Genomic DNA, 16,222 nt, shown 5'->3' with positions numbered 1-16,222 from the left:
AAAGGTAAGCATCCATCTCATAGAGTTTTAAAACTCATTTTGCTTAGTGGTAGCTTTCATTTTACATATTTTGAAGTTCTCCTTCTTCTTTTTGATTTATATAACTAGTTCTTGCTAAGAACTATTCCTAGGATCTTAATGTTTGTAGATTCTCACCCAAAAACATGTTGCATGTTTTAAGATGGTGATAATCCATGATCAAACCCAAGTTGATATCAAGGAAAGAACATTTAAAGATTTTGACTAACATCCCAAACTAGAAATCAAGTTCCATTACTTTGGTTTCAAAATAAATCATAAAAATCTCTCATACTCATCAAATACCAAATTTGAACTTCATGCATGTGATAAAATCTCATATCTCAAATACTAAAAAAAAWWRRRSMMMARWYYTWRRWTTYMAAAWKKTYYYMWTWAMMAMMWWWKRWKRAMMWTYYTTWRRRKTTTKGSWAAAWWMYTTTKKTTKKTTTKRWKSMWKKWWKKWWTKRWKGKTWAWYYWRKTTTTYMWYMWWAWWWTTTTTTTTCTTTTCTTTTGATTTAAAGTTTATAAATCATGATCTAAATAAAGGGTGTGTGAGAATCAAAGGTTGGAACACAAGTTCTTAATACCCCTTCCTASACCAATCTGTCATATTCTAACTACTGACTTCGGAGGACCATAACTTYTAAAATACCTAACCAAATAAGATGAAATTTCTTCGGAATTTAAGTATGTGTGTTAGCTTTTAAACCAAAGTRGTCTCACCTAAAAACGTTGAGATTTCGACCCCCAAACAGTCTACATAAAACAAATGCGCAAACAGCTAAACCTTCTGGATAGYTGATCTTATAAAACCTACTTTAGGGACCTATCCATCTTCAAAATTTATGTTTCCTAYATCAAAAGYCTCCTATCTTGATATATTAACTTGGGTAAAAAMCCCCTGACTCAAATGATTTTGGAAGGCAAATAAAGAACCGCATAAAATAACAGAAAAATCCYGACAGCAAARCTTAAAAATAAAATGAGGTGTTYATGTGTAAAAAAATTGTTTAYCCCTCTTCTTCATAAAATTATTGAAATAATAAAAGCTATTTACTTTTTCTTTCTTTTTATTTTTATTTTTCTTCCATAAATAATAACTCAAATAAAATTCAGTTTTTTTYCATAAGGCATTTTATAATAATTAAGTATCACCGGAACCTTAAGATCTAGGCTCGAATCTCATTAGTAGTTCGATTTTCGTAGGACCGAAGTAGAACCGGACCTTGGTTGCATTCGGTAGATTTTTTGAATTAGTCTTTGCATATCTTGGTGAGTTTTCACAGCCCCCTTTTACTATTTTCGCATTTTTGAGGGAAAAGCGTGCTACTAATACTACGTACCGGTTGTTCAATTATACGCGAATTGTTAAATTATTCTTATTGCTATTGCACTTTGGTATGTATGCTTATGTTAGTTTGCCTRAGTTTTGTTTAGCTATCGCTCTTAAATCCYCGTTCCCTTACACTAYCTATTAATACATTTATTTGAACYRTTGGTAATTATGGATAGCGCTATTTGGTTGACACCCCACTCACACTGTGCGTTAGTGCATAATTATTRTTTCATTTACTCATTTTGGCGATAAAACATGTAGTCGCGGGGTGTGCTGTCATTATGTTTGGTAGTGGGCTCGTGGCTTTAGCATTTAAGCATACAATTTACCTTGTGCGCTACAAACTACCGRTTACTTATCYAATGTGTGGATTAAACCGTTTTGCRAGTTAAACTTCTTACTTATTATTTTTTTTAAAYYGTGAACTCACYAACTATTTCAGTAGTTGACCTCCTTCTTCGGCATGCTTTTCAGGTGTTCATCAATAAGGTTGGCATATAGGAAGGTATCATGTGGCAGCATATCGTTTTTCTCTTTTTATCAATCATGTTATTTCTCTTTTGAAAAGTTGTAATTTTGTGACATTGTAAACCTTTGAACTTTCTTCTTTACTATGGTTGGTGTTGTCTTCTATGCACATGAAACAACTTCAATTAGTTTTATGCACATAATATGCATACTCTCTAGATAAATAATTACAAGAGTGGTCCTCATTTTTTTTGTTTTTTAGAGTTTTTCCTTGAACCTCTCTCTATATGTATAATATACGATACATAAATAATATAAATATCTTTTTAATTCATAAAAGAAAGTTGATAAAAGGGTAAAAGACTAAAATATCCCTTATTTAACGAAGTTAATGTCAATAAACATTTTCAAAAACAAAATATAAACCACAACAATGATTTCTAGATTTATTGGAAGATTATATACCATTCTAAGAAATTTCATTAAACCTCAATGACCTACTTCACTCAATAATCATATTTGGAAAATATAGTGGTTTTAGTATCRATTTCTAAAATTTGTGACCAAAATAGAAAAAGAGTAGAAATACGTTTTAAAATTATTTGAAGTTTAGGGACCAAACACGGTAGAAATTTTGAAATCAAACTTATATTGCATTCTGAGCATTTTACAGGGACTGATTGTGTAACATACYGAAATGAACAAATGTGTCCCTTGGCCATTTCTCATAGCAATTTCTGCCGCAAATTACCCGAAGAATTCCCATCGCAATTTCTTATGCCTGTGACAATTAACCAGGTTTGTGTTGCGTATCAAAGCCCACCATAGATTTTAGTTTCTGTAACATATTTTTTTTCGAAATTTTCTTGTTCGAATTCTATTACGAACTGGTTTGAAAATCATCAAAGGTTATTTTTCTCCTAGGGTTTGGTTACTGTATTTGAACTGTGGTTAAGGCTGGTATATTGATTAGGAAACGTTGAATGAATTAGATATATGAATCAATCGTACATTGTACTTGAATTTGCAATTATAGTCGCTTGAAATKTTTTCAAGTTTCTTTTAAATTCATTTATTGTGTTCAACAATATATTTGAGTTCAGAGTGAGAGCTACACTTTGGCTTTGGATCAATCAAGCTTACCACAACCCGAAATCATCATTGAAACAGCTGGCTGTAGCAGGACTTCGTTGCTCGGGACAACTTTTCTTTTATCATTCTTTATAATGTGTTTTTTTTCCATTTTGTATATAATGCAACAGATTGTGGTATGGTGTAAGAAATTTGTTGGAGAAATTCCCAACAACAATGCTTGAGATAACTTCAACAGGAGAAATTGGTTTAGACTATTTTTCATTGTCGGCATGTTGCGATCATGAGACATAAGATCATGCTCTGGTTGGTATACAAATTATTTAAGCAGTGTTATATTACTAGCACTGTTGTGTTTGAATTAAAAAACTTGCTTAAGATTGTAGAACTATGTCAACATGTAGGTTGTCTTATTGTTGTTGATTTTTGTGTATGAGTTCTTAGCTCTGACCTTTCTTGTTGCTTGCTGGGTGGACTAGCTACAGGGAAGTACGAAACTCTGTTTTAGCTCCAACTTGCTTGTAAAAGTCATCTTTTCATCTTGTAATTGCTCCCTTTGCAGCATGTCGATAAATAGCTACTTTTTGAAAATGTCTTGCAGGTGAATTCTGCTTCTTTGTTGTCTCCATCGGTGCAGTCTTTTTACCACTTAAGCACTCTATCATACTACAGGACCGTTATATAATATCAATAGGCGTAACATACGAAGTTCATGGCTAATAACTACGACCAACCTCTCCCTCCTGGTGTTCAGTGCTTACCAAATTCTTCACAACAGTTAGCCTCTTCAAATCTATCTGCCCAGCATCCTCCTCAGTCTTTCCAAAATTTTGTTAATGTTCACCAACATTCTTACTATGCCGAGAACAATTTCTACCATATTCACCCTTCTAATGTGGGCCATACTCCTCCCTCTGGAAACTCTCGTCCACAGTATAGTCCTCATCATGCACCTTATGCGCCTTCATTGTCTTGTCAATTCCCGATTACATATAATACCACTACTGGCTCTGAAACTTCTCAGATAGGTGGAGATTCTTTGGAAGGTAATAGTAAAGGATTGTCTGGCCAGTTGGGCTGTTCTGAACCATTAAAAGCTCAACAAGATCATGTTTCATATGAAGAGCAGCAAGGGAGAGCACAAGAGGAAAATGGTAAGAGATCCCCTATGGAATGTAATTATGTAATTAAGATTTTAACTGATCCCCTATGGAATGTAATTATGTAATTAAGATTTTAAGTGAAACAGTTAAAATTTGCACAACTATTTAAGTTATTGAAGACACATATCCTGAAGTAATTCGTCATTCTACATTTTGATAACCCTTTCTTCAATATGTATAATGCATTAGGTCATCGTGATACACCCAATCACTCGAGCATGCAATTTGGAAATTCTAATGATATTGAAATTGCTGCTCARGATGCGGTGCTACGGGAACAAGTATGCCCGAATATGCCTCTTTATTCCCTTCCTTTTGTATTTGTATTATTGTTTTCTTTTGCTGCTGATTCAGAGAAAAAATGATTATATTTTCAGGAAATTGTGACGCAGAAAGTTATACTTGATCAAAGGTTTAATATGTTCTCTTCATCATAATAACTATGCTGAATGATTCATCATATGATAATATCTAAATGTTATTTTGTGAACTAGAGAAGCAAGGGCTGCAAGTGGATCCCATGAGGAGAACTCTGACATCTTCTCCGGACGTCATGATCCTAGTGCTATAAAGGTGTTCACAGTGACAAGGTTTTATAGTTAGCATTCTATCCAAATGATTCACTAAACCTGATATTGAAACTTCTYGATGTAGGAACATCTACTGAAGATAACAACAGATCATCGTTCTCAGATGGCCTTAAAGCGTGGCAAACCTGCCTCTTCAGAAGGTTAGTTCAATATTTTGGTTTGTTTGATGCAATAATCTATTGAACAAATAGGGGTTGAGGATGCTGTTGTAGAGGAATATATGTACCCTATAGCAAAAAGATTCTCATGGTAGCTTCAAACTGAAACTGTTAAGATGTCATTCCTTCCTTGGGCWGTTTGCTTTAACACTTTACTCGGCTTATACACTCATTCCTTGAGTGATTCATTCCAATTACGAACCCCTGATGTTCCTTGACAATAACTCAAGGGCATTAGAGATKGGAATACATTTATAGTTACCTTACTGTATTGGAGACACTTTATGAGCTTTCTTGGTTGTTGACAATATCATGAATTGGGAGCTATAGATTTTGTTTTTCTTTTGTTGTATTTGAAGTTTTCAAAAAAGCTGCCCTTTAGTTGGGGTAGACGATAATATCTTTTAAGAGGTTGTGTTAAGTTGAACCAATCCTAGAAAGAAGAGAAACATGAGTAGCTTCTGTCGATAATATCCTATAACCAAATGACAGTGAGTTGAATGATAGGCTGTTTTAAATTTTTAATGAAATCAGGATGTAATTAGACTAGAATCACTTACTTTTATTGATCCACTACTAAAGTTGGGGTTGGATTTGATATTTTCTATTAGATAAATGCAGCTTATTCCCAATAAACATTAGTGCAGGGTTTAAAAGAATTGTTATTTTTTACTGTTATAGTTTGATTTAAGTTTTTCAAATTTGTGGATTGAAGGTGTGCTTTGGGATCTAAGTATGTGTTGCCYGTGTATACGAAAACTGACCATTTATGTATCCTCTGCCTCAGAAATATGATGTACATGCGACCCAATATTTGAACCAATTGTTGGAGATGTAGGATAAACATGTAAAATTTACACYTTTAGGTCTTATATTGTCTTCCAAGGTTTCCTCATGCTTTACATTTCTACCTTTGACTTGAATTTGTTCTCACTTCTAGCAATTATGAAAAAACCTTCTTCTGAGAACCTTTCTACATGATATTAGAGCTGCAACTCTAGATGCAAACCCTAACACTACAGTCCATGCTCCTTGCCAACACTATGATGCCTGTGCAGACAGCTCGTGTATCAATATCTGTAGTATAAATTGACCTGCCAACAACTTGTCTTTATCTTTGTGGCCATTGTTTTGTTTGATAGGCTTTTTTGTTGGTTGTATCCATGCTCATTCTGACTTGTGAGGGTTGCCGTCGAAGATCGCCTTTGCTGTTTTGCCTCAATTAGTTTGTCACTGGCACACAATTAAGTCATTKCAGTGAACTAAACAGGCTTCACTGATAGGTTCTGACCCCGTCACAACCACCATGGCTCCCTGTCCCYTGTTTTATGTCTATGGAACCTTCATGACATTTTCATTACTACAACTCTACTCCTGCCATAACTTGGTCGCAGGGGCATAAAATATCACCGACTATGTTTTTGTAATCTATTGAAGTGGATATGCTGATTTGTTCATGATTTGCATGCGCTGCTCTTGAAGACTTCCTTATTGCAGTGGATGCTAATACTTAGGGTGACAACWTTTTGAATTGGTGGTCTGATTGCTCTATGATTTTCTTTCAATGCTTGAGTTGGTAAGTTTTAGGACTTCATTTAGTTTCTCATGTAGTCATGTGTGCTAAATATTGTTTTGTAAGTAAAGAATAACATAAGATTGGAAGTGTTGTGTCACATCTATTACATTTGTTGTACCTTCGAAGTTGGGGTTTCTCGGATGTTAAACTAACCTTATCTGGTGTTTGGTACGTGAGTGAGAGTAGCATTCAAGATATACATGACTGGTTGGTCATCCTTCTCTTGAACAATTAAAATAAACTGAACCTATGATTGAAACAACTTCTAGATTGTCTTGAGCCATGTCAAATGGGTTACACGTTCATGCTTGTTGTAGGAGTGAATCTACGTCTAGGGTAATCTTTGAATTCATTCATTCTAATGTTGCGATCCTCGTCATGTTGAATCAATTAGAGGTTTGGATACTTTTTATCGTTTATTTTTTTTAGACTAATGTATTATGCTTGGTACAACACTGGCTAATTTTTTTTTTCAGTTTGTTTGTTCTCTGTAAGTATATCTGTTCTTGATTTGGTACCTTTGTCGAAATCCCTCAAAGTGATAACGTGGAAGGATACCTTTCTCTTGATTTTACTAGGTTTACACTACATGAATCATCTTGTGCTTGCATTCCTTAATAAAATTTTACTTCCYAACCCATGAACACATTTGCTAGAGGTGACTCATATGAGGTTATTTTTCATAATTTCTCGCCGGTGTTGGTGTGTGTGTGTTTGGGGGGGGTGGCTGTTGCGATCGTGGTTGTCAGTAATCTAACTCATTGTTCACCATCTACTGGGCAAATACCTTGTCAAGTTTAGTTTTTTATGGCTCCYTTTTCAATGTCGACAAGAAAATGTGGTTGCATATGCTGTATGCACAACTTTCATCTTAATATGATCACACTGGAAATTTTTGCAGACTTGCAGACTCGTGCATTTTTATTAAGTACTGCAGGCCACACAAGAGCACCCATTTCACAGTTCCTCTAGAGTCTACCTTCTTTTTCTAAGTTTAARCTTTGAGTATTGAAGTCTGATAGAAGATCAATATCTAGAAAACCTGGTTGAACTTAGTTTTGTTGTCCTTGTTAATCTTTGACTATGATGACTGTACCAATTGCTCCACCTCTTAGGTGTGCTCTAGGAGGAAAGACATKGATACAATCCCTATATATTATTTTAGCTCTTATGAGACTTATGCTCCACCCTCGTGTATGCCTCCTACTCATTCCTCTACTATTGATGCTACCCTAGATACCCTCGTATATTGATCATTTGATGTTACTGTTAGGAAAGCACCCTTGCATGCTAAGCCCTTTGATCAACTCCATTCCCCCATTTACACCATTTATCTCCATTTAGTGTGGCTCATCCTGTTTCTCCTCACACAAGTAAATGGAATCCACAATCACATCTGCAATCCCTTTGCACCATAAAAGACAAGTGAAAATGTTAAAATCCAGTTTTGGTTCAATACCTTGCAAGCGTCTGAGGTTTTGGTAGCATGAAGGAGAGGGTTCATATTTATGTTGTGTACCACCCTACTTTTATATTAAGTTAAATTTTTATGTATTAGGCCTTGAATACAAGGGTATGATTATGCAAAAGATTCTAGCAGCTGTAGCATCCTTAGGTTACCATATTTATCAATTAGAAGTWGCTTACAAGGCAAATGGATTTCGTAACAAGGTTGCCAGGAACAACAAAGGGTTTTGATGCTATAKGGGTGATTGTTGATCGATTGACCAAAACAACRCATTTTCTGCCAATCAAGGAAAGACAGATATTGGAGACGTTAGCCAAGATGTACATAGATGAACTTGTTTCAAGACATGGYGTACCAATATCGATTGTATMAGATCAAGATCTCCGTTTTACTTTAAAATTTTGGAAAAGCTTCCAAAAGCAGTTGGGTTCGCAAATTAGGATGAGTATGGCATATCATCCYCAAATTKATGGTCAAAGTGAAAGGACAATTTAGATCTTAGAAGATATGTTACGAGCWTGTGYAATCGACTTGAAAGGTCATTGGGACAACCATTTACCCCTTATTGAGTTCTCTTATAACAACAGTTACCATAATAGTATCAAAGCAACAACGTATGAAGTTCTATACRGAAGAAAATGCARAATACGTGTMTGTTGGAAGGAGGTTGGTGAGAAGCACTTAGTCGGAYCTAAAATTATCCCACAAACGACCGCCAAGGCAACTCAAATAAGAGAAACACTCAAAGTCGCATAGGATAGGCARAAAAGCTATGCCAACAAGAGAAGGAAGCCTATTGAATTCCAAGTTGGTGACAAGGTGTTATTGAAAGTATCACCATGGAAGGTCCTATSTTTTGGCAAAAAGGGTAAGCTACGACCACGATACATCGGACCATTAAAAAATGATTGAAAAGGTAGGAGCAGTAATACTTTTCATTTGTCCAATTTAAAGAAATGYCTTGCCAAAGAAGACGTGGTTCCAGTTGAAGAAATATAATTTAATRACAAACTCGTTTTCGTAGAAAAGCCCATAGCCGTAACTTAACGTAAAGTTAAGAAGCTTCGAAATAAGGAGGTATAATTGGTATTAGTATATTGGGACTGTTCACATGGACMAGAGGCAACATGTAAAGTCGAATTAGAAATAAGAAATAAGTGCCCACATCTTTTTTAGTAAAAAATTTYGAGGACGAAATTCTTGTAAGAAGGGRAGAATTGTAACCCCTACTTTTATATTAAGTTAAAWTTTTATGTTTAAGCCTTGAATACAAGGGTTATGACTATGYAAAAGATTCCAGCAGCTGTAGCATGTGTGGGCAAAATTCATGATGACAAATAAAAGCTAGAAGAGAAATCAAACCTAAAGTAATGAATCGTATGGGCTAGAAGCATGTGTTGGCAAAATTCATGATGACAAACAAAATAGAAGCATGAYGTGTCAAGATTSCTTTATATTAAGCATGATGTGTCAAGATTCTCTTCCTAGAAGCATGAGGTGTCAAGATTCTCTTATCCTCAAGTAGGAGGTGTTAAACTCTCATAAGAGTACATGTTTGAGAGCAAAAAGAACAAGTAGCTTATGCAATGAATTTATCTATAAGTAGGGGTTGAAGTGTTACTATTAGCTCCATACSAAAAATAAGAAATCTCTCTCTTTATACATAATCAGGCTTGAAGAAAGGAATTAAGGGAAAAGCTAGGCATAATCARGGTGAGTACTTATGAGATTTACTAAGATACRTACATGCTATATAAATGTATTTTATGCATTATGAAGAAACTTGATAAGATGTTTTGGCATGTTTGCCTTACATGAAAATGTCGATGCATTTATATATTCAAGATATATGTATCATGGCATGTTATGATGTGTTTTACACATAAGGCATGAAAGTTTTATGCATGTTATGTATGACCATAAATATCCAACGTACGGGATATAGGATGAAAGGATGTCTTTCAAATGAACCTTATGGGCAGACTTTATAGACCCGAGGGGGTTRGCAAACCTCAAGTCAAGTATGGTATACTTACATGTGGCAAGTGAGGTCTCAAAAGAATGTTTTATGCATGACAAGTGTTTTTTTGAATTATTAWTCAAGTATTATGAAAATTATTTATTCATGAAACCATAACTACTCACTAAGCTTAAAGCTTATGTATTCCATGTATGTGTCTCAGGAAAGGAGTAGGGACCTCATGAAGTAGTTACTATTTTAACAGAATTCTGATGTATTTTAAGCCGTTGAAATAGTATTTTAGCCTTTAGGCATTTTTCGCTTATGAAGTTTTCTGCTTATGTTTTAACTCTGATGTAGTATTAAGATATAAAAGAAATAAAGTTAAATTTAGTTTCTCTCATAAGACTTGTGTAAAGAACSTAACGACACCCATTTTAGAATTTGGGACGTCACACGTTGACTATCAAATGGGGTTAATTTTTGCAGTTTATTTGCTGGCAGAAGGATTTCAATAAGGAATTCTTTTCTTTTTCTTGGGGGAAGGGGTGGTGTATGTAACAATTATTTTTCGAGTGAAGACAAAACATGTACTTCCCTGAGCACTTGTTTTGATGGAGTTCTGAGAGATCATCTTTGAGAAACTGAGAARATGCAATATTTAGTTTCAGTGTTGGGCTTTCAAGTGTATCTAACAAATTGCTTACACATGATATTATAGTCAACACACAAGAGACTTAGGGTGTTAAAAGGAGAACCATTCACATTTTTGATTTATTTTTTAGTGTGCATGTGTGTTACTCAAGTGTGCTCTACTCTTCAATTTGWGAATGGGTTTGGGGACACAAAGCTCTAACTCGATGGGAGTTGGGAGCTTGGATGGTGTGTTAATTTTGTTTCATATATATTGGGTATAGGTATCTGTTAAATTGATTATATATGTACTGCACATATATATTGCATTTGTTATAGATTATTATCAAACATCTTCGCTCTTAGGTGTTAATACCGTGTGTTCACATTGCTTGTAGGTAATGTGGAGATTGGAAATGGGTATGGTGTACCTGGTGGAGGTGCTTATTATGGTGCTTCAAGGTCTAACACTGTTTCATCTGGTAAGCCCATGGTGTCACTATGGCAATGTGTATCATTATGTTTTTCGTACATGTACCTGTAGAACTTCGTTTATCATTCGGTTATTGGTTTTAACCACAGGAAGTAATGGCAATGAAAAGCATGAATCAGGCCAAAGCATATCTGAACAGCCTAAACAAAAACCTAATTCCAATGATTTGCCKGAGTACCTCAAGCAAAAGCTGAAAGCTAGGGGAATTCTGAAAGATGAACCTGTTAAGGATGATACCAGTACTGTATCTGATAATGTAAGTTGGTATCTATATCTTTTTGTCTATATACTTTCCCTGTGATTTGTAATGTGATCCAGTACATTGTTGATTGTCTTCTTCCTACCTTATGTTGCAGAAGTTGAAGAATCAAGTCAGGCAATCACATGAAATCAAGACGCCTGCAACATTACCACCAGGATGGGTGAGTATAACTGCTTGCTAATTGTTAGATGTATTTAATTTGATAGTTTTTCTAGGTTATTTGATTTTAGTTCTAAGCTGGTAGAAATCCTACCAAAGAAATTTGGAAGTTTAGCTAATATGTTAGAAAAGGAATTATATTTATCTTAGAATYGTATTTTTGGTCTAATGAATGTTTATCCAACTCTCTCTCTCCATAAATTATGTTAATACATATTAGGAAGAAATTACTAGTAACTAAAAAAATTATGTATAATAGATTAATAGGAAATGCATGTATAGTGCGGATAGACATGCACCTTAAAAGGAAGTGGAAAAAGGAGAAATTCCTAGTATAGAAGAAGTGAAGCTTTATGAAGTCATGCATAAGGTAATATGCTGAACCCAATAAGCTTTATGGAGATGGAACAACACCACATGTTGGATGTCAAAAGTTACCTAACCTCGTATAATGTTCTTGAGATAGGCACATGTTGAAGTATCCCTGTAGATAATAGTGCTGCAGGAAGATGCCTCTGCACACATTAGTTCTCTATGGTGCCATCCAATCGGTGCATGTGCTTCATGCAAAGATGACTCTTTCTCAAGCATTACTTATCCTGTGGATCTGCGTGTGTTTATAGGTCTATGTCTACATCTATGTCTACATCTACATCTACATCTACATCTACGTTTATTTATGTACATACATATATATACCTAACTTAGGGGCAGATTTAAAGAGGGAGGGGTGCTTGTGCCACCACTCTGTCGTGCCGATGTCGTGGAATTTTTTTAGGAGTCTTAAAGGTACAACCGTTTTAATTTGATGGTAACTCCCCTAAGTTARCAAAAAGTGGTTGCACCTGATTGTAGTGTCATTGCATGTGGCATTAGATGTTGCAAGTTCATATCACTTTGGCTCTTTTAATTTTTTGGCAAAAACATAGGAGGAAGAAACTACTTGGGTGTTGCATGTACAAACCAAACGAACCCACCATGCATACACATAGTGGCGGATCTAGAAACTTTTATGATTGGGATCACACTTCGGGGGTGGGTAGATTTACATTCCAGTGTAGAGGGCACTTGCCCCCAACAAAATATTCAACTAAAGTGGTGAATATATTTATTTTTAGCTAAAATCCCTAGAATGCCCCAACAATTTATTTTTTCTRCATGACTGCATCTCTATTTTCATTTTTTTGATTTTGTTTGCTATACTAWTAGTTTGATAAACCATTATTTTTGTTCTTTTTTCCAAATTTCTTTTTGCATTTTATTATTTTATGGAGAGACATTTATTGTTATTCATTAATTATTAGTTCTCTAMTTGTTAATTGTTATTTGATTTAGGGTTCTTGAGTATGTTACTTAATTAACGGTTTGTTATTTTGATTTAGGTTTTGCTACTAGTTTGTTTTTTATTTCTGGCTTCTTGGCCTTTTGTTATCTCATTTCTATCAATTCKAATCTAAATTTTGATCTTATGCCCTCAGATTTCTTGCTACCGACTACTAATCTATATGTCTATTAACTATATATTATGCATTCTGATTTATCTWTCATTGGATTCCCTACTGCTTAAACCAATTTGGAACAAACCTARTGAAAGATAAATTAGAATGCATAATATATGGTTAATGAACATATAAATTAGTAATCAGTAGCAAGAAGTCAGAGTTCAAAAGACCAAGAAATTAGATTGAGATAGATAGAAATCAGATAACAAAAAACCAGAAATAGAAGACAAGCTAGTAGCAACCCCTAAAATCAAAATATCAAACTATAAATTAAATARCATACTCTGAACCCTAAATCAAACAACAATTAACAAATAGAGAACTAATAATTAATGAATAATAATGAATGTTGGTCTATAAAATGATAAAAGGAAATTGGAAAAAAAGGAACGAAAATAATGGTATATCAAATTAATAGTATAGGAAATAAAATCAAAGAAATGGAGGTCCAGTCATGTAGAAAAAACAAATTGTTGGGGCATTCTATTTGGGATTTTAGCTAAAAATAAGTACATTCACCACTCAGTTAGATATTTTGTTGGGGGAAAGGGCCCCTACCACATGAATGTAACTCCGCCCCTGCACACATATACACACACAGAGAGAGATATAAATAGAGAGAAAAAGAGAATGTTTAAAAATTTATAATGTCCATTAGATTATTTATCTAAATAGTTTCAAGTGGAAATATACCTAGTGATTTCTTATATATGCTAATAGCATCCTAGCTAGAGATAGTAACGGGGTCGGAGGTAGTACCAGGGACCCTGATACTTGGTCTCCATCCCCATCCTTGTCGGGGAATAAGATTTCATCCCCATCGAGGAACAGGGATTACCATTAGGGATTCATGAAATTTTTCCCATGTACACAACTTAATTTTTTATGTAATATGTTTATATATATAAATCCAATTTCACGTTTGACAACATATCGTGTTAAAACTTTAATCAGCCAAGTTTTAGTTGTTCATATGTATAAGAATAACATCAAACAAACCTAGTTCAAACATAAATATTTTAAATTAGAATACTTAATAATTGAAATTTTATACAACCACGTTGTTATATCACCAAAAGTTTCTCCAGAAACAATCAAACTTGGGGTTCCCAGTCAAATTGGGTTCGGGTATAGAGTATGGGTTTCTTTGCCATCACTAATCCTAGCTATGCTAAGATATGATAACTACAACAGGTTATTAAAGAGTGATTGTGCTTTGGGTCAGTGAGTTGAGTGGCAATCTTCCCTTCTGTTCTTATTTCCCTGTTTACTCCTATCTCATCTGTTCTCATCTTTGATATGATTATGCTTTGGGCCAGTTAGTTGTGTGTGAATCTTCCCTTCTGTTCTTCTTTCCCTGTTTGCTCYTATTTCTTCTGTTCTCACATTTCTTGTACATTTTAGTGAATACCTGACCTTTATCRTGCAATTTAAATAAGTTATTTAGCACAAAATATATAAAAAAATGAGTGCAAATTGCAAGTGCTAGATGTTGCTTGACAATTTTTTTAATTATAATAAGGTGGGGACTGTAGACTAAATGGTTGAGCTCTTTCATTAGTGAACTGACTCTCTTATTAGTAAATAGACTCTATTTCAGAGTCTCCAGTACATGATTTGGTGCAGAAACTCTTTCCTTAGGCATACGCTGTAGTTTATCTATCAGAAAAGATCAATTGGAATATGTTTCTCTCATGTCCTGAGACCAAGATACTTKAGGAACCCAGTTCCATCATGAACTTTTGACATACTTTCTAGTGGCTCTTTCTCAGTGGATATGAGTAGAAGATGGCAATAGTTTTGTTCAATTATTTATGTACTAATATTTGAAGGCATGATGTTGATCACCAATGAGAAGGCTACTTTATTTGAAAGCTACACCACTTTAAGAACTGAGATATCCTAAGATCACCAAATGTAATTCATTGGTGGTGTTATTCTCTGCTTTGAGGTAATATTGGATGTTTTGGTATTAGCTTAAAGCCGTAGACTTTGGTGCAGACTTATGCCAGAACTAGAGCCAAKTTTATTATACATTTTGAGGAAAAATTCATATCTTGCAGGCATGATAACATTGTTTCCATTGTTTATTGTATGATTGTGACATTCAAGYGGCTGCATGTTCAAAATCTGCCAAAAACTTTTGATATCGGTATCTAATATTTATTTACTTTTTCTGTACATAATGTCTTATGCTCTCTTGGTTTTTATGACTATTATGTAGATTGAATCTAGGGACCCAACAAGTGGTTGTGTCTTCTATTACAATGAGAAGTCTGGAAAAAGTCAGTGGGGAAGACCTACCGGGACTTCCTTGAACTCACAGCCACCATCATCTACGTTTCTTCCAGACGACTGGCAAGAGGTACTGGATGAGACAAGTGGTATGTAATGTCTTCTTTCATATTTGGTTTTCTAAACCTTATGGATTGTTTTGGAAAGAAATTGATTGCAGCTCTAAGAAGTTGCAAGTAGTCCATGCGCATGTATAGACTGTCTGAAGATGATATGTATTTGGTTACAGTCGATACTAGATAGAAATRATATAAGAGCTGATCTGGATAGAGTTCATAAGTTATCTTATGAGAATTGACTTTGATGTCGTCRTAAATTTGAGGATGTGCACCCCTTAATGATGACAACAAGAATCTGAGTGAATGACTTTGTGGTCTCTTTCATACTGAAAGAATATGGATATATGCATCTGTAGCTTTTCTAAATTTGATGAAACCTAATACTTCCTTTGTGCAATGCCTAGTTGGGATTACCTTAAGAATCTAGGGAAAAGTCTAAAAAACCCAATGGACTTTATGCTTGGAATGATTAGGTACTTGGACAATTTTTTGGAACAAATAAGTCCTTGGACATTCCAAAACCTGTTAAATAACTCCTTGCCCCTTTGGATGTTAGATACATCTTCATGACCTATACAACTGGTTAATGTGGTAATGGAAAAAGTCTGAAAAAAGCCAATGAACTTTCATATTTTAAATGATCAAGTCCCTAAACATTTTTTGAACCAAAAAAGTACTTACATCTATAAAATGAAACAAATATACAAAAAAAGTACTTATATTTACTAAAAAGTACTTAGATTTAAAAAAAATTATTGATGAAATATATTTTAATTAAAAATAAAATATATTCTGTCAGTGATTTTTCAAATTAAAAATAATAAAAAAAGATTTAAAAAGGATCATTGATTTAAATAAATTTCATCAGTGGTCCTTTTTAAATATTTTTTTATTTATTTCTAATTTGAAATATCATCAACGGAATATATTTTATTGTTAATTAAAATAAATTTAATTAGTAATCCCTTTTAAATCTTTTTTATCTT

General features: G+C 34.2%; 1 protein-coding gene across 4 annotated transcripts in view; it reads left to right on the top strand.

The window, feature by feature from the left end:
- The first annotated feature begins 3,296 nt into the window (after positions 1–3,296).
- The window catches only part of LOC112514342, a 21,185-nt gene continuing 8,259 nt past the window's right edge, over positions 3,297–16,222 (top strand). For 3 of the 4 annotated variants that reach the window (XM_025120762.1, XM_025120761.1, XM_025120760.1), the window contains exons 1-9: positions 3,297–4,072; positions 4,271–4,362; positions 4,459–4,493; positions 4,576–4,654; positions 4,736–4,811; positions 10,865–10,948; positions 11,049–11,215; positions 11,316–11,381; positions 15,107–15,266. In XM_025120762.1, the coding sequence (XP_024976530.1) occupies positions 3,631–4,072; positions 4,271–4,362; positions 4,459–4,493; positions 4,576–4,654; positions 4,736–4,811; positions 10,865–10,948; positions 11,049–11,215; positions 11,316–11,381; positions 15,107–15,266 (1,201 nt within the window). In that variant the 5' untranslated portion in view covers positions 3,297–3,630. The remainder of the gene's footprint in view (positions 4,073–4,270; positions 4,363–4,458; positions 4,494–4,575; positions 4,655–4,735; positions 4,812–10,864; positions 10,949–11,048; positions 11,216–11,315; positions 11,382–15,106; positions 15,267–16,222) is intronic. The other variant, XM_025120763.1, reaches the window with a different exon arrangement.

The sequence above is a fragment of the Cynara cardunculus genome, assembly GCF_001531365.2.
Source record: "Cynara cardunculus var. scolymus isolate 2C chromosome LG 6, CcrdV1, whole genome shotgun sequence".
Classification (NCBI taxonomy): domain Eukaryota; kingdom Viridiplantae; phylum Streptophyta; class Magnoliopsida; order Asterales; family Asteraceae; genus Cynara; species Cynara cardunculus.
Note: the sequence above shows the minus strand (reverse complement) of the source record. Positions and strands in the feature narration are given on the sequence as shown.